At 42.0% G+C, this 19,076-nt stretch overlaps 1 protein-coding gene across 1 annotated transcript in view; it reads right to left on the bottom strand.

The window, feature by feature from the left end:
* Positions 1 to 17,073, bottom strand: part of rel (v-rel avian reticuloendotheliosis viral oncogene homolog) — a 59,000-nt gene extending 41,927 nt beyond the window's left edge. The window contains exons 1-4 of the mRNA XM_063055953.1: positions 16,936 to 17,073; positions 4,687 to 4,728; positions 4,441 to 4,577; positions 2,009 to 2,157 (exon numbers count right to left, since the gene is read on the bottom strand). Of these exons, the coding sequence (XP_062912023.1) occupies positions 2,009 to 2,157; positions 4,441 to 4,577; positions 4,687 to 4,728; positions 16,936 to 16,942 (335 nt within the window). The 5' untranslated portion in view covers positions 16,943 to 17,073. The remainder of the gene's footprint in view (positions 1 to 2,008; positions 2,158 to 4,440; positions 4,578 to 4,686; positions 4,729 to 16,935) is intronic.
* Between the last annotated feature and the right edge of the window lie 2,003 nt (positions 17,074 to 19,076).

The raw sequence follows: 19,076 nt of genomic DNA, 5'->3' as shown, positions 1-19,076 counted from the left end.
CACCAACTTCAAATCTTTGTTTTATCATACAATCTTTATACTGATATTTCTGAGGGTGACTACTCTTTAATATCCAGCAACTAGGACAGTGATCTTCCATAATTATATTTTTAAGGAAGAACAATTCAAGGGATCCAGTTGTTCTCTTTCCCCCCATTTGCAAACTATCATAGGCAAAGCTTGTATTTATTATTCATCTTCATTGACTCCAAACCGAGGAAACAGTTATGAGTCAACAATAGTTTGTGAAGTAACATACGGGCTGGATCAACAAGCACAACTCATGCTGGGAGGAACTCAGCAGGACGGGCAGCATCCGTGGAAACGAACAGTCAATGTTTCGGGCCGAGACCCTTTGTCAGGACTGTAGGGGGAAGGGGCAGAGGCCCTATGAAGAAGGTGGGGGGAGGGTGGGAAGGAGAAGGCTGGTAGGTTCCAGGTGAAAAACTAGTAAGGGGAAAGATCAAGGGGTGGGGCAAGGGAGACAGGGAGGGGATAGGTGGGAAAGGTGAAGAAGGAATAGGGGAAGGCACAATGGGTAGTAGAAGGAGGTGGAACCATGAGGGAGGTGATAGGCAGCTGGAGGAAGGGACAGAGTGAAACTGGGATGGGGGGAGGGGGAGGGAATTACCGGAAGTTGGAGAATTCACTGTTGATGCCAAGGGGCTGGAGACTATCCAGACGGTATATGAGGTGTTGCTCCTCCAACCTGAGTTTGATCTCATCATGGCAGTACTGGAGGCCATGTACGGACATATCCGAATGGGAATAGGAAGCAAAGTTGAAGTGGGTGGTAACTGGGAGATCCTGTCTGTTGTGGCGGATGGAGCGGAGGTGCTCGACGAAGCAGTCCCCCAGTCTGCATCGGGTCTCATCGATGTAGAGGAAGCCACACTGGGAGCACCAGATGCAATTGATGACCCCAACAGACTCACAAGTGAAGTGTTGCCTCATCTAGAAGGACTGTTTGGGGCCCTGAATGGTGGCAAGAGAGGAGGTGTAGGGACAGGTGTAGCACTTACACTTACAGGTCTAAGTGCCGGGTGGGAGATCCGTGGGAAGGGATGTCTGAACCAGGGAGACGCGGAGGGAATGATCCCTGCGGAAAGCGGAGAGGGGTAGGGAGGGAAAGATGTGCTTAGTGGTGGAGTCCTGTTGAAGGTGACGGAAGCTGCGGAGGATAATGTGCTGGATCCGGAGGCTGGTGGGTCGAGCACCTCCACTCCGTCTGCCACAACAGACAGGATCTCCCGGTTGCCACCCACTTCAACTTTGCTTCACATTCCCATTCGGATATGTCCCTACATGGCCTCCTCTACTGCCATGATGAGGCCAAACTTAGGTTGGAGGAGCAACACCTCATATACCGTCTGGGTAGTCTCCAGCCCCTGGGCATGAACATTGAACTTCTGGTAATTCCCTCCCCCTCCCTTCCCCCATCCCAGTTTCACTCTGCCCCCTCCTCCAGCTGCCAATCACCTCCCTCATGGTTCCACCTCCTTCTACTACCCATTGTGCTTTCCCCTATTCCTTCTTTACCTTTCCTGCCTATCACCTCCCTGCTTCCCCTCCCCCACCCCTTGATCTTTCCCCTTACTGGTTTTTCACCTGGAACCTACCAGCCTTCTCCTTCCCACCCTCCCCCCACCTTCTTTATAGGGCTCCTGCCCCCTTCCTCTTCAGTCCTGACAAATAGTCTCGGCCCGAAACGTTGACTGTTCATTTCCACGGATGCTGCCCGTCCTGCTGAGTTCCTCCAGTGTGTTGTGCGTGTTGCTTTAAGCCCAGCATCTGCAGAGTATTTTGTGTATACGGGTTGGATCGTCACCCATCCTACTCTATATTTGTGACAGATTTCTTGTTTTTCTATTTAGTCACTGTTCCACATGCATCAAAAAGTTTTTCCCACTATTGATATTTCTATTTTTAAAATAATAAAGCAAAAACCAAAACATTCATGTACTTCTCCCATAAGAAAGAAAAATATCAGTTTACCCTGGATACCTACCACAGAACTCTACGATCAGGGCCAAAGTCAGCTTCATAGAATCCATCTCTGCAGTCTTTCCCAACTAAGTCATGAGGATGGGGCTTGAAGGGTTCGACCTTTGTTACTAAACTTACTAAAACTCTCACTCTTCCAAAATAATTCACAACCTTTGTGAATAAGAAAAAAAAACAAATCAGTATTAGGTAGCTATAAGAGAGAGGTAAACATTAGAAAAGGTGTGCAAAAGAATTAAGTTTAAAGCTTTCTTTTAGATTTTCTCTGTTCCAGGTTTCTTAATTCTAAAAGTACTAAAAAGTTCACATAGTCTCGAGACAAAAACAATCTACTTCATTCAGCAGTAATATACCAGGACTGATGTTGTATACGGTTGATCTCATAAACCCAGTGATTCTGATCAAGTTCCTTCCCTTGCTAGAGAATTGATTTAGACTGTTATCATGCCATTTCTTTCTTATGATTTCTCAGACATATGGAAAATCAATATAATAAAACAGTCAGTGAAGCAGGTCAGACAGCATTGGTAAGTAAGGTCAATGGGCTGGAACTTGTATACTGAACTCCATGCATTTAACTCCAAATGGAAGAGATACTTCAGAGGATGCAGGAGATGTAACCATGATGACCGATGTCCACCAGTGCTTCCAGCTGGAGTCTACATGGCATCCTGTGGTGCAGTTACAGCTTCTGCAATTCCTGGGAGTTAATCTGGGGAGCTACTTGCTGAATTTAAGCAAAGCAGCAAACCCATTCATTCAAATGGGGAGGAATAGTTATGAGAGAGACGAATAGGTATATGTTATTTTATTCAATTTAAAAATTGCTATCAAGTCTGTCCTAATTTTTGTGATTTTTAAAAATTTCATTGTATTATTGACCGTGGGGTTTTGAATTCTTCAAAATGTTAATGATTTTGTTGATGGTGTTTGTTCTGGTTCACCCTTCCCATCTCCCACCATAGAAAGAGAACATTATATTTTGCAAAAGTCTTGATGCCATGCAGGTCCATGCCATATTGGATTGGGCCAGCCAAATTATTAACTAATGTGCAGCACAACAAGCAACACTGATTTGCTACCAGTAGTTTATCGCCCTTGAGTCAAGTCAATGAGATAGTTTTGATGACTGGTCATCCACCAAAAACCGTAAAGCCTTTTGCTTCAGATTTCTAGCAACCACATTCTCAAACTCAATATAGGGGCTACTGGATTTAGAGTTTGGCGAAATTCAAAGCTAATTTTAATGGATAGCTGCATGTATAAATGTACAAACGACATAACTGAAATAAATTAGACGGGTTCTGTTTTTTTAAAAAAAATACGGTGGATTGTCTGTAGTTTCCCCTTATGTGAAATAGCACATAAGCATTGGAGCTTCCAAGTAATTATGGTTCAAGTAAAATTAAGGTTAATGGTAAATACAATAATAGCAATCATTATGTTTTCTATAATTTTAATTCACACTGGATTAAATTTTTACAAAGTAAACTTTCAGGAGAAAGATTCAACATAAACAACACAACAAAATCAAATAGCAGGACTGCACACAAAACAGGAAAATTGCTATGTAAAGAATGTGTATGGTCTAGGAAGTTTAGTAGTTTCACTTCAAGTTTTATTAGGTCGACAGTTATTTATAAATAAGTGATGATTAAAGGTATTTTCTTTCCCCATTATTCCGCTGCAAGGTTACCCGTTTGTAATACTAACTTAGTTTTTCCTGATTTGCTAGGTATTTCCATTAACCTCCTTTTGACCCAAGGGTTCAGCAGCAGCTCAGACCTTCAATTCAGTTTTCCATCTCCTATTGTTAGTTTTCCCCTTCTAATTTTCTGCAGTAAAATTATTAAGCAGACATCTCTCTTATCATAAAGATTACATTGGCTCAGATATCTATCCCTCCTCCCAGCTTCTGTAGAGTGCAAAACAAACTCATGACCCCAGTTCTGATGAAGGATCTTTGATCTGAAACAGTAACTCTGATTCCTTTTTAAATATGCTACCAATTTCCTGAGTATTTTCAACATTTTTAGAAATATAAATAAATTCTTGTCTTTGCACAATGGGATGATATGCATTAATCTAACACCCTGGTCTTATTGTACCTTGGTCCAGAATATTTCTATGATGTGCAATAATGAATTAAATGTCTATTGCTCACACAGGAAGTTCCTGAATTCAGTGAAAACAATTGGGAGAACCGTCAGCTAAAATTCTACTTTGCTTGAAAGAAAATCGCTCGGGAGTTATTCTATACCATGGAGTAAAACTACCTAGTTTGTGTTTCCCGTGGGGAAACTGATTTTAATAGGCTCATCTTAGTTTTGGAATCCAGCTTACACATGTTTAAAAATGACTTTGAAAGGATTTTTACAGTAAATGAGACATTTTCAGAGAAAACTGCATGTAAATAAATACTCTACAATATTTCACCTGTATGGAAGGATATGTTCTATTGTTATCCATGCTGCGCTCCCCGGGAATACTACCCGCTGATCGTCCTTCACATTTGTATCGGAAACGCATACCACGTTGCTTGGGTTGCTCAACAATTTCAACATAAGGTTCACCTAAAATTAACAATAATTTCAGCAACATAGAATTCCAACACATATATGACAAAATGGGGAATTACAATTAGAAACACAGCTTTCTGTGGAATCCAAAAAGATCTCTTACCTTGAAGAGGAGGTCTTGACATCACAGGCAAGTGACCTCTCACTGTAAAGACAGAATAGTCATGACTTATTACAACCAATAAAGCAGAAATGTACCACTCTACTTAAAAATGGCAATCTTGCCCAAATCAAGATTAGAATAAGTTAGAGGAGTAAATTATATGAAAGCAAATTAATGAAGATTAAATATAAAGAAATTCTAAACATATAGTTGGCATTGCCCTCTGATGAAGTCATCAGGAAACCACGCAAGTTTAAAATTAAAGGTTACCTGATTTACACCCACATGAGCTCAAACAGAAGTAATACAGCTCCTGCTAATATACTTCTAATAAAATCAAAATAATTTAGAGTCAGCCCACCTAGACTATATCGAACTATTAATCCCTCTACTCACATTGACCTGCACCTGGACCATAGCCTTCCATTCCCCTCCTATCCATGTATATATTAATTTCTCTTAAATATTGAAATAGAACCTGAATCCACCACTTCCGCTGGCAGCTCGTTCCACCCTTAGTGTGGCAAAATTCCTTCACATGTTCCCCTTAAACTTTTCAACTTTCACACTTAACCCATGACCTCTCGTTCTGGCATCACACAACCTCAGTGGAAATAGCGTGCTTGCATTTACCCTATCTATACCCTTCATCATTTTGTAAACCTCTATCAAATTTCCATTCAATCTCCTACACTCTACAGTATACAGTATAAACCTATTCAACCTTTCCCTATAACTCAAGTCCTCGCGTCCTGGCAACATCCTTGTAAATTCTCTCTGCACTCTTTCAGTCCTTTCAGTCTTTCCTGTAGGTAGGTGACCAGAATTGCAACAGTACTCCAAATTAGGCCTCAACAACATCTTATGTAATTTCAACATAACATCCCAACTTCTGTACTCAATACTTTGATTTATGAAGACCAAAAACATTTTTATAACCTTATTTCCTTGCGACATCACTTTTGAGGAATTATGAATCTGTATTCCCAGATCCCTTTGTTCTACCAGACTCCGCAGTGCCCTACCACTCACCAGGCAAGTCCTACCCTGACTGGTCCTCCCAAAGTATAACACCTCACACCTGTCTGATAAATTCCATCTATCACTTTTCAGCTCATTTTTCCAGACGGTCCAAATTCTGCTGCAAGTTTTGATAGCCAACCTCACTGTCTACTAGGCCCTAATCTTGGTATCATCCACAAATTGGTTAATCCAGTTTACTACATTATCATCCAGATCACTGATATAAATGACAAACAACAAAGGACCCAGCACTGATCCCTGTGGCACACATCTTGTCATATACCTCTAGTGGGAGAGGCAACCATCTACGTGGCTGTGTGGCTTCTCTCGTGAAGCCAATGACTAATCCAATTTACTACACCACCCTGAATGCCAAGTGACTGAACCCTCTTGACCAACCTCTCATGTGGGAACTTGTCAAAGGCCTTCCTACAGTCCATGTAGACAACATTTACTGCCTTATGTTCATCAACTTTCCTGATAACTTCCTTGAAAAACTCTTTAAGATTGGTTAGACATGACCTAGCACCTACAAAGTCACATTGGCCATCTCTAAACAGTCCCAGGTCTTGATACATATATATCCAGTCCCTTAGAATACCTTCTTATAACATATCCACAACTAATTCAGGCTCACTGGCCTATAATTTCTGATCTTATTTTTAGAACAATGAAACATCAGCTATCCTCCAACCCTCTGGCACCACACCCATTGCTAAGGATATTTTAAATATCTCAGCTAGAGCCCCTGTAAGTTTTGCACTAGCCTCCCACATGGTTCTGAGGCCCTGGGGATTTCTCCACCCTAATTTGCCTCAAGGCAGCAAACACCTCCTCCTCTGTTATCTGTAAACAGTCCATGACCTCACTATTATTTTGCTGCACTTCTATGGACTTGTTGACTGGCTTTCAAGTTAACACAGATATAAAATATTACATTTAAGGTCACCACCATCTCTTTTGGCTGCATGTGTAGTTGACCACTCTGATCTTCAAGAGAACCAGTTTTATCCCATGCAATCTGTAGAAACTCTTGGGATTCTCCTTCATCTTGTCTGCTGGAGTAATCTCATGCTTTCTTTTAGTGCTCTTGAATTCTTTCTTAAGTGTTCTCTTGTAATTATTATACTCAGGTACTTCAAATGTTCCTTCCTGCCTATACCTGCTATGTACCTCCTCCTCCTCCTTCTTCTTCTTCTTAACCAGGGCCTCAATATCTCTTGAAAACCTAGGTTCCCTAAACCTGTATGCCCTTGCCTTTTATTCTGCTAAGGATTTACAAAATCTGTACTCTCAAAATTTCACTTGAAGGCCTTCCTCTTATCAAGGACACCTTTGCCTGAAAACAACTTGTCTCAATCCACACTTGCCAGATCCTTTCTGATATTTCTCCAATTTAGAATCTCAACATGGCAGGATACTTGGTAGTGTGGAGGAGCAGAGGGATCTGGGGGTACATGTCCACAGATCCCTGAAAGTTGCCTCACAGGGGGATAGGATAGTTAAGAAAGCTCATGGGGTGTTAGCTTTCATAAGTTGAGGGATAGAATTTAAGAGTCGCGAGGTAATGATGCAGCTCTATAAAACTCTGGTTAGGCCACACTTGGAGTACTGCGTCCAGTTCTGGTCGCCTCACTATAGGAAGGATATGGAAGCATTGGAAAGGGTACAGAGGAGATTTACCAGGATGCTGCCTGGTTTAGAGAGTATGCATTATGATCAGAGATTAAGGGAGCTTGGGCTTTACTCTTTGGAGAGAAGGAGGATGAGAGGAGACATGATGGAGGTGTACAAGATAATAAGAGGAATAGATAGAGTGGATAGCCGGCACCTCTTCCCCAGGGCACCACTGCTCAATACAAGAGGACATGGCTTTAAGGGAAGGGCTGGGAAGTTCAAGGGGGATATTAGAGGTAGGTTTTTTTACTCTGCCTGAGTCAGTGGTGGAGGCAGATACACTAGTGAAGTTTAAGAGACTACTAGACGGGTATATGGAGGAATTTAAGGTGGGGGCTTATATTGGAGGCAGGGTTTGAGGGTTGGCACAACGTTGTGGGCCAAAGGGCCTGTACTGTGCTGTACTATTCTATGTTCTATCACGAGGACCAGACCTATCCTTCACCATAATTATACTGAAACTAATGACATTATGATCACCAGATGCAGTGTTCCTCTGCACAAACTTCTGTCAGCTACCCTGTTTCATTTCCCAAATAGGAGATCAGTTTCACACTCCCTCCAGCTGGAACTTCTATGTACTGATTAAGGAAACTTTCCTGAACACATTTGACAAACTCTTTCCCATCCAGCCCATTTAACAATACGGAAGTCCCAATCAATATTTCAGGAATTTTTCAGAAGGCGTTTGATAAGGAGCCTCGCATGGGGCTGTTTAACAAGATAAAATCCTGTGGCATTACAGGAAAGATACTGGCATGGATAGAGGAATGGCTGACAGGCAGGAGCCAGCAAGTGGAAATAAAAGGGGCCTTTTCTGGTTGGCTGCTGATGACTAGTATTGGGACCGCTACTTTTCACATTGTTTGTCAATGACTTATATAATGGAATTGATAGCTTTGTGGCAAAGTTTATGGATGATACGAAGATAGGTGGAGGGGTAGGTAGTGCTGAGGAAGCAATGCAATTGCAGCTGGACTCAGACAAATTGGAAGAATGGGCAAAAATGTGGCAGATGGAATGCAGTTTTGGGAGGTGTATGAAAATGCATTTTGGTTAAAGGAACAATAATGCAGACTATTATCTAAATGGGGAGAAGGTTCAAACATCAGAGGTGCAAAGGGACTTAGGAGTCCTCATGCAAGACTCCCAGAAGGTTAATTTACAGTTTGAGTCTGTGGTAAAGAAGGCAAATGCAATGTTGGCATTTATTTCAAGGGAAATAGAATATAAAAGAAAAGAAATAATGCTCAGCCTTTATAAGACACTAGTCAGGCCACACTTGGAGTATCGTCAACAGTTTTGGGCTCCATATCTCAGAAAGGATGTATTGTCATTGGAGAGAGTCCAGAGGAGGTTCACAAGGATGATTCCAGGAATAAACAGATGAACATGAGGAGTGTTTGGCAACTTTGCGCCTGTACTCACTGGAGTTTAGAAGAATGTGGGGGTGGGGGGGGGATCTCATTGAAACCTACTGAATGTTGAAAGGACTAGATAGGGTGGATGTGGAGAGGATGTTTCCTATGGTGGGGGTATCTGGAACTAGAGGGCACAACCTCTAAATTGAGGGACGATCGTTTAGAACAGAGGTAAGGAGGAATTTTTTTCAGCCAGAGAGTAGTGAATCTGTGGAATGCTCTACCACAGACTGAGCTGAAGGCCAAATCTGTGGGAATATTTAAGGCGGAAGTGGATTGTTTCCTTATCAGCCAGGACATCAAAGCACATGGTGAGAAGGCAGGTGTATGGGGTTGAGTGGGATCCGGGATCAGCCATGATGGAATGGCAGAGCAGACTCGATGGGCTGAATGGCCTAATTATGGTCTTAATATGTGGAAAGTTAAATTCATCTATTATCACAACCTTATATTTCTTGCACCAGCCTCCATTCTCTCTACAAATTTGCTCTTCTAAATTGCACTGATTATTCGGTGGTCTATAGTTTTCTGAAGGCTTTTCTCCCTTTAAAATATTGATTTAAAATATTCTCTCCATATAATATGGAATTTAGCTTTGTGCAATGTGTTACAAGCAATTGTTTTGTATAAAATGCATATTAATTCTATTTGTACTAACTAATAGAATAAGTGTTGGGCTTTGCATATGGAATACCTAGAGTACTGTGCAATTTCTAGGCACCTTAGCTTTATACTGTATATGTGTCTAAGACTTTCGCACAGTATTCTAATGTAATTAATATAGCTCCTCCCATGCCTCCACTTCAGACACACAGAATACTAACTGGGGTAGTAATGTTTTTACTTGAAGCCTGACAATATGTCATAAAAGATTTTGTGTTTGGGGAAAAAAATACTAGCTCAACCAAGATAAAGAAAGGTTATTTTGTGTAAACCAGTTGAGGAAATAATTCCTTGCCCTTCAGTATTAACTGTCCAGCTAGAGAGTCAGAATATGATAAGAAACAGAATTACAATGTTTTGAAACTGGGTCAAATGTTAGATTTTACAAGGCAAAGCAACGGTTTACACAGAAGCAAATTACCAGTTAGTTTCAGACTCAGTATGGTGCCAACTCTGAGAATCAAATATATAATGAGCACAAATTATGTAAACAAAAATAGCAATAGCTGGCACATAAACTCTGCGAGTCCACTCTTACTGCACAGGATGTGGGGTTTTAAGCCTTGTATGCCATTCACTATGATTTCCCTGCATATTTTTCATAAACAAATTAAAATTGTTTTAATATCTTATTGGATATGTTAAGACCAATTATGCCATAAATTTGCATTTTAAATTGTTCAACAGTACCAGAGTAACGGGATTGCACTCATTCAGGCTGTTGTGGGAAATTAAGAGACTTTAAAAAGTATGTAGTAGAGGCACCAAACTTCTGAAATGAGTTCTCCACTCTAAGGATATATCACAGAAAGATTTCTACAAGAACAAGAAAGAAATTTCAAGGAATTTCTCAAGGACAACTTGTAGATTAAAAAAAAAATAGAATATCTGCTGCAATGGATGAAAATCTCCAACTCATGACTACCTGTCCACCCCATCAATCATCTTCTGCCCAATTTATGGAAGAATCTGCAAATAGCATAAAAAAGTTGTACAAAACAGGGAAGAGACCTTTTGTACCTCATGTCCATAGCATCTACACTTACCCTATTTGCATGCAATAGGACTATATTCATCTATGATTTGCCTATTTAAGTAACTATGTAACATGCTTTTAAGTATAGTAATTGTATCTGTTTCCACCACCATCTCTGCCAGTGCATCCCAGATATCAACCACTTGATGTCTGTCTGCTTATTTACTTATTTTAGACCATAAGACATAGGATCAGAATTAGGCCAACTGGCCCATCGAGTCTGCTCCACCATTCAATCATGGCTAAGCCTTTTTTTTCTATCTCCTCCTCAACCCCAGTTCCCGGCCTTCTCCCCGTAACCTTTGGTGCCATTTCCAATCAAGAGCCCATCAATCTCTGCCTTAAATACACCCAACGACCTGACCTCCACAGCTGCATGTGGCAACTAATTCCACAAATTCATCACCCTTTGGCTAAAGAAACTTATTGATTTACGGCCCGATTAGGCCCTCTCTGCCCTTCGTGCTACGCTGCCCAGCAATCCCGATTTAATTCTAGCTTAATCAGAGGACAATTTACAATGGTCAATTAGCCAACCAACTGGTGCATCTTTTGACTGTGGAAGGAAACCAGGAAACTGAGCACCCAGAGGAAACCCTTGCTGTCACAGGAAGAAGGTACAAACTCCTTACAGGCAGTGGTGGGAATTGAACCCTGGTCACCTGTACCGTAAAGCATTGTGTTAACCACTGTGCTAGCATGCCATCCATATTAAAAACCTTACCCTTTTTCCTGTTAGTACATAGCTAGTGTGCTGAGAATGGATCAGAGGTAGTGGCATGTTCTTGGTGTGAGACGTGGAAACTCTGGGAGACCTTCAATCACCCTGATAACTACATCTGCATGAAATGCATCGAACTGCAGCTCCTTAGAGATTATGTTAAAGAACTGGAGCTGCAGCTCAATGACCTTCGGCTGATACGGGGCAATGAGGAGGTGACAGATGGGAGCTACAGGGAAGCAGTCACCCCCATGTTGCAGGAGGAGGTTGCTGGCTGACTGTCAGGAAAGGAAAAGTGAAAAGGCAGTCAGTGCAGAGTAGACCTGTGGCTGTTCCCCTCAATAATAAGTAAAGCACTTTGGATACTGTTGGGGGTATGATCTACCGGGGGATGCTGTGGTTACCAGTTCTCTGGCACTTGAGTCTGGCTCTGAGGCTCAGAAGGGAAGAGCAGTGCAGTAGTGATAGGCAATTCCATAGTTAGAGCAGCTGAAAGCAGATTCTGTTGACGTGAAAGAGACACCCAGATGGTATATTGCCTCCCAGGTGCCAGGGTTAGGGAATGTCTTGGATCGGGTCCTCGGCATTCTAAAGGGGGAGGATGAACAGCTGGAAGTCCTGGTACCTATTGGTATAACAACATAGGTAGGAAAAGGGAGGAGCTTCTGAAGAGACAATGTAGCAAGTTAGACAGAAAACAGAAAAGCAGGGCCTCCAAGGTATTAATCACTGGACTACTGCCTGTGCCATGTGCCAGTGAGGGTAAAAATAGGATGATTTGGCAGATCAAGGCATAGCTGAAGAATTAGTGCAGGAGACAGGGTTTCAGATCTCTGGATCATGAAGATCACGTCTGGGGAAGGTATGACTTGTAGAAAAAGGACAGGTTGCACCTGAACCTGAAGAGGATCAATATCCTTGTGGATGGGTTGGCTATTGGTAGTGGGGAGGGTTTAAACTAATTTGATAGGGTGGAGGGAACTGGAGTGATAGGGCCAAGGAACGGGCAGTTGGTATACAAGTAGATGCAGTGTATATTGAGATTGTGAGGAAGGTCAGGCAAAATTACAGTCAGTGGGATGAATTATAGTATAATGGGACCAAAATCACAAAGGGTGGTGAATACAGGACTGAAGGTGTTATATTTGAATAAACATAGTATACAGAATAAGGTAGATGATCTTGTAGTGCAGTTAGAGATTGGCAGGTATGATGTTGTGGGCTTCTTGGAGTTAGGACTGGAAGAAGATCATGGTTGGGAGCTTAACATCTAAAGATACACATTGTATCAAAGGGACAGGCAGGTAGATAGAGGGAGTGAGGTGGCTCTGTTGGACAAGAATGAAATCAACTTCTTAGAAAGATGTGACATAGGATCAGAAGATGTAGAATCCTTGTGGGTAGAGTGAAGAAACTGCAATGGTAAAACAACCCTAATGGGAGTTATACAGGTCTCTGAACAGTAGTTAGGGTATGGGCTACAAATTACAACGCGAGATAGAAAAGGAATGCCAAAAGGGCAATGCTGTGATAATCATGGTGGATTTTAATATGCAGGTAGATTGGGAAAATGCCATGGTGCTGGATCCCAAGAGAGGAAATTTGTAGAATGCCTATGAGATGATTTAGAGCAGCTTGTTGTTGAGCCCACTAGGGAAATGGCAATTCTGGATGGGGTGCTGTGTAAGGACCCAGACTTGGTTAGGAAGCTTAAGGTAAAGGAACTCTTAGGAGGCTGTGATTGAAAGGTGCAGGAAAGATACATCCCAAAGATGAAGAAGTTTTCTAAAAGGAGGATGAGGCTGCTGTGTCTGACAAGGGAAGTCAAAGTCAACATAAAAGCAAATGAGTGGACATATAATAAAGCAAAAATTAGTGGGATGGTAGAGGATTGGGAAGCAAGCCAATAATATAAAAGAGGATACAAAGATGTTTTCAGATATACAAGGAATAAAAGAGAGATAAGAGTGGATATCGGACTGCTAGAAAATATACTGGAGAGGTAGAAATGGGGGACAAAGAATGACGGAGGAACTTAATAAGTACTTTACATCAGTCTACACAGTGGAAGACACTAGCAGAATGTCAGATATGTGGGATTCAGGGAGCAGAAGTGAGTGTTGTTGCTATTACTAAGGTGATGGTATTTGTGAAGCTGAAAAGTCTGATGCCAGATAAGTCACCTGCACTAGATGGACTACACCCCAGGGTTCTGAAAGAGGTAGCTCAAGAGATTGTGGAGGCATTAGTTATGATCTCTCAAGAATTACTAAATTGTAGAATGGTTCGTGAGGACTGAAAAATTGCAAATATCACTCTATTCTTTAAGTAGTGAGGTGAACAGAAAAATGGAAATTATAGGCCAGTTAGCTTGACTTCAGTGGTTGAAAAGATGTTGGAATCTATTTTTAAGGATGAGACTTTGCAGTACTTGGAGGCACATGATAAAATAGGCCAACTTCAGCATGCTTTTCTAAAGGGGAAATCGTGCCTGACAAATCTGTTGGAATTCTTTGAGGAGATTACAGGCAGGATAGACAAAGGAGAGTCAGTGGATGTAGTTTATTTTGGTTGTCAGAAGGCCTTTGACAAAGTGCCACATGTGAGGCTGCTTAACAAAATAAGAGCCCATGGTATTATGACAAAGGTGCTAGAATGGATAGAAGATTGGCAAACTGTCAGGAGGTAAAGAGTGGGAGTAAGGGGGCCCTTATCTGATTGGCTGCCTGTGACTGGTGGTGTGCTTCAGGGGTCAATGTTGGGACCACTTCTTTTCACATTGTACGTCAATGATTTGCATGAAGGAATTGATAGTTTTGTGGCCAAGTTTGCAGATGATACAAGAATGAGTAGGAGGGCAGGTAGTGTTGAGAAAGTGGGGCCTCTGCAGAAGGACTTAGATTGGAGGAGTGTGCAAAAAAGTGGAAGATGGAATATAATATTGGGAAGTGCGTGGTCATGCATGTTTGCAGAAGGAATAAAGATGTGGACTATTTTGTAAATAGGGATAAAATTCAAAAATCCGAGGTGCAGAGCGACTTGGGAGTCCTCATGCAGGATTCCCTAAAGGCTAACTCGCAGGTTGAATTGGTGGTAAGAAAGGCAAATGCAATGTTTGCATTCATTTTAAGAGGACTAGAATACAAAAGCAAGGATGTAATGCTGAGGGTTTATAAAGCACTGGTCAGGCCATACTTGGAGTATTGTGAGCAGTTTTAGGCCCCTTATCTAAGAAAGGATGTGCTGGCATTGGAAAGAGACCAGAGGAGGGTCACAAGAATAAGTCAAGGAATGAAAGGGTTAATGTATGAGGAGTGTTTGATGGCTCTGGGCCTGTGCTTTCTGGAGTTTAGTAGAATGGGCGGTGCAGTGGAGAAGAAGGGGAATCTCATTGAAACCTATCGAATATCGAAAGGTCTGGATAGAATGGATGTGAAGAAAATGTTTCCTATAGTGCAGGAGTCTAGGGCTAGAGCGCACAGTTTCAAAATTGTGAATGTCCATTTTGAACAGAGATGGGGAAACATATCCTTAGCCAGATGGGGGTGAATCTGTGGAATTCTTTGCCACAGATGGATGTGCAGGCCATGTCACTAGGTGTACTCAAGGCAGAGATTGAAAGGTTCTTGATTAATCAAGACATCAAAGTTTACAGGGAGAAGGTAAGATATTGAGGTTGAGAGGGATAGAACATAGAAATCTACAGCACATTACAGGCCCTTCGGCCCACAATGTTGTGCCAACCATGTTGTGCTATACAAATAACTAGATTTTAATGAGACCGTCCCCCATTCATGTGATTACTTTGAGTACAGAAGCGGAGATATCAAATATAAACCTTTTCACTCTGGAAATCTCTAAAAATCAGCCGTGATGGAATGACAGAGCAGACCCAATGGGCTGAATGACATAATTCTGCTCCTAGGCCTTATGGTCTTATCTTTCAGAACCCCACTAAAAACTCCTTCCATTCATTTTAAACCTATGCTATCCTTTTTTTTTACACATTCCCACCATCTGAAAAAGGTTTTGACTAACCACCCTGTCTCTGCCTCTCATAATTTTACATTCTTCTGTCAAGTAGCTCTAGGTTTCCTTCACTTCACAGAAAATAATCTCAGCCTATCCCATTTCTTCCTGTAATTAAAGAGCTCCAAATCAAGCTACTCCCTAATGAATCTCTTCTGCACTCTTCCCAACACAACCAACAGTCACATGATAAGTTAGGTAATGTCTTCCTGACGATGATTTATGGACAATCGGAAGATACCCTCCTTTTCTAAAATGCATCACAAGATTGATTTTATACATCTGCTGACGTACTAGAGCCCATCTTATTTGAAAGGTGACATCTCCGAAAGTGTCAAACTTCCTCCATACTACACTGAAGCGTCAATCTACACTTTGTGCGCAAGTCAATAGAGCGGGAGTTTAAAAAAATAAAGACGAAATCAGTGCTTCATCCTCACAACCCCATTTTCACGCTGTTATAACTCAAAGAGGGCACAGGAGACTGCACCGTAAGCCTTTATACATCTACTGTCAAAAAGAAAGTTTGCCAATTGGTTGATTGACAGCCTAACAGCCGCTTTTTAGAATGGATTGTGCCACGACCCTGCTACACAGCGCACGCCACCTTGTGGGGACAACACTTTTTCAGTTTGATGGGACTGTTCCGCTACGAATTGTACTTGCTTTATCCACCAGCATCGCCCTGCCCCGTGAATCGGTAGAAGTCTGTTTCTTTAAACATTAGATTGGGGGGCAACTAAGGACCAAGACAACCAAAAGTTAATCCTTAATATTAACTTCCTGGGGCTAGTCCCAATGTATCCCGTTGCAGAGACTCTCTATTATACTTGTGCAAAGATTTCGCTGCCTATTGAACAGTTCTCCTTCAGAGAAAGTTCCGCCTACTTTCCATTTTAGCTCAAGTTTAACCGTGAATACAAGGAAAATTTCTGGCCGGTTTTGCTCTCGCTGTCGCCCACTAAAGTTTCACGAGAAGTCTCAGCCGCAGTTTCATCAGACATTTGTTTTATGAACAGCAGCAACTTAACATACACTTTCAAACTCGTTTTTACTTTCACTCAATACTTCCTCATCCAGCCAATGCAGCCGGCTCGGCTGCTTGGGGTTCGGGATCTGCCAGAGAAATGCCGGCAGCTTTAGGGAGTGGGAGTAAAATATTAAATAAAGCCGCTGTTTATCAATTTAACACGCCTTCAGATTCCCTCCTACTGCTGTTTCCGATATTCAAAGGCACGGGTGACATTTGAGGCTGAACCCTGGCACCTAATTCTCCCCGGCTTCCCGCGACCCCTGGGTCCGGCACTCCGTGCAACCCTAGTCTTTGGACTACCTAGAGGCTACGAACTACCCTTCCTCAACACGGTCGCGGCGGCGGAAGCCTAACTGTTAACAGCCGGGCAAATCGCAGTCAGTTGGAGTGCGAAGTGCTCTTTTTGCTTGGTTTAATCTGGAGTGGATATAAAATGTGAACTCATAGTCCCATATACACTGATTCCAAAAGGGACGAGTTCTGGGCCAACAACTTGTCAAATCGCTATTTCGACTGTGAAGTGTTAAAGTACTCCGAATCGCGAGACGCAATTCTGCCAATAAGATAACTGGCCTTCAGCGAAGTTCAGAAATAACTTCAGCAACTAAAACAAAAATATTTCATTACTTGATTACTAACGTCTTACCGTCCATGGCTGTTTGCCCCGCAATCCTTTTATATCTCACAGAATTATTCCGATATGTAACTTGTGTCCTCACTCGTAAATGTCCTGATTGTCAAACTGTAAGAGGCCCCCGTGAGACTCATAAAATTCACCAGGGAAATTCCCCTCCGCCTCCTCGCTGACGTAATGTAAATCTCGTCGCTGTGTCAATTAGGAAGGAGAACCTCTCAAACTAATTCACTGTTCACGAATGAATGAATTTTACTGAAGGTGGTTTGAATTTCAATTAAGCTTTTCACATACCTTTCTGAATGTACTTCAGCTTTGTTTGTTATAAAACGACGTGTAGGTAATATTCTAAATAGGGAAGTAAAAACAAATTACTAATTCCCCAGGGTAAATCGCAGAGGCTCCAGATTAGTTGATTCTTGACGTAAAAGCTTCGCTGTGACCGTGTTTTTGCCCTTCTGGAAGAACAACCCATCACCTTGATCTATAATTCGAAATCGCCTCAAATTTACACGTGACGATGTGCTCTTGAAAATGGGTTGTAAAAAGGGAGTAAAATGCATCTGTGATATAAAAACCTCAGTACCAGGTGGGAAGGGACACAGCTCATTGAAACGATTGACTATAAACGAAGTAATTGGGAAGGCTAATTCCGAAGGGGTTCTTGCAGCACATTCTCCCCAGAACATTCTTTCATCAGATGGTGAAGCAAAAGTCATGACAAGACCCAGTTCAAACACTGGCATCGCCTGGATCTTATCATTAACCACTCTGCAATGGACACCAATGGATGCTGGATTGATCACCACCTCATCCACTCAATTATCTTGAACTGGATTGTAGCAAGAGGTTCAATGTTGTAGAGCTCAAGGATTCCAACAAAGGGAGAGTCCCTTTCAGACAATGCCTGCCAGATAATCGGTCAACGCCCAGACTTCCCAGCTGAGCCTAGGGCTGCCCTGAAAAATCACTATATTGGCACCTGTGCAGAAACCCTTCAACCAAGAAGACTGAATACAGATTTCATGATGATGATTGGGTGATCATCAATGGTTCTCAAGTGACCCACATTGCAAATCTGTCGAGGAGGTAAATTATCCTCAATCTCCAGGGATGGATTAAAGAGGAAATTTCAATAAAATAAGAAAATGACAAATAAAGCAGGACATAAAATAGAAAATATGTGATCAAAATATACATGGTCATGTTTATACTTTACAAAAGGCATGAAGCAGAAGTTGAAATTCCTTTGATAGTTAGCTAAAAGAATTAAAATACATATAACAAATCTATAGCTAAATAAATTGGCTCAGACCAAGTTGCTGCTTGTTCTTGATAGATTTTATGAGTGTTTAGCCTGAGAGTGTGAGCCTATGGTTGCATTGACTCTCTGTTCTTCCTTCAGGTTACAGACTGGATTTCTTTTATGTTAAGGTGGTTCCATCCTAGACTGAGCATCTCATTATCCAGTAGCAGAAAGATCCTAGACATCTATCCTTCTCCAGAGAACATTTGCATTGGCTGCACCACTGGTGTGTCCCTCAGCATATGTTCCTGCAGCATGGAATGTGCCAGTTAACAGCGTTCCCTTATGGACATCATATGCACTGGAAGTCCAAAATATTCAGGCAGACCAAAGTGTGCCTACCACTGAGTTGATGATCTTCCAGCAGCACTTGATATTCACTTCTGTGCTTATCCGTGGGAACTATAGTTAAGAAAGTTACTCAGTTGCTTGGGGTGAACCATGACAAAACATCCCGCACCCTTCTTCAGATCCTCTTTGCAAATACAATGACCTGTTGGTGAGTCCTGGTGATGAGACATTCTGCCAGATGATTTGGACAGCCTGCTCATGGAACCACCTCACAGGCTAGATCATACCTTTGTCCTTCAGGATGTTCTGTGCAGACCACAGCTTGATATACTTGTGGTCCAAGGTGTTTTTCTGGGAGAACTTTTCCATGAAGAAAGGTAGTTGACAATGTCCAGATGACTAGGATATCACACATTCATTAACAGTGTCAAGCTTATCCTTTGCAACACAGCAGACAGATGGAACCTGAGCACATTCTGGCACTTGGTGCTTCCTTTCTTAGGTTCCAAGCACAGCCTGATGAGCCACAACTAAAAGTGGCCATCAGGATGATGAA

This window comes from Mobula hypostoma, chromosome 8, assembly GCF_963921235.1.
Source record: "Mobula hypostoma chromosome 8, sMobHyp1.1, whole genome shotgun sequence".
In the NCBI taxonomy this organism is placed as follows: Eukaryota; Metazoa; Chordata; class Chondrichthyes; order Myliobatiformes; family Myliobatidae; genus Mobula; species Mobula hypostoma.
Note: the sequence above shows the minus strand (reverse complement) of the source record. Positions and strands in the feature narration are given on the sequence as shown.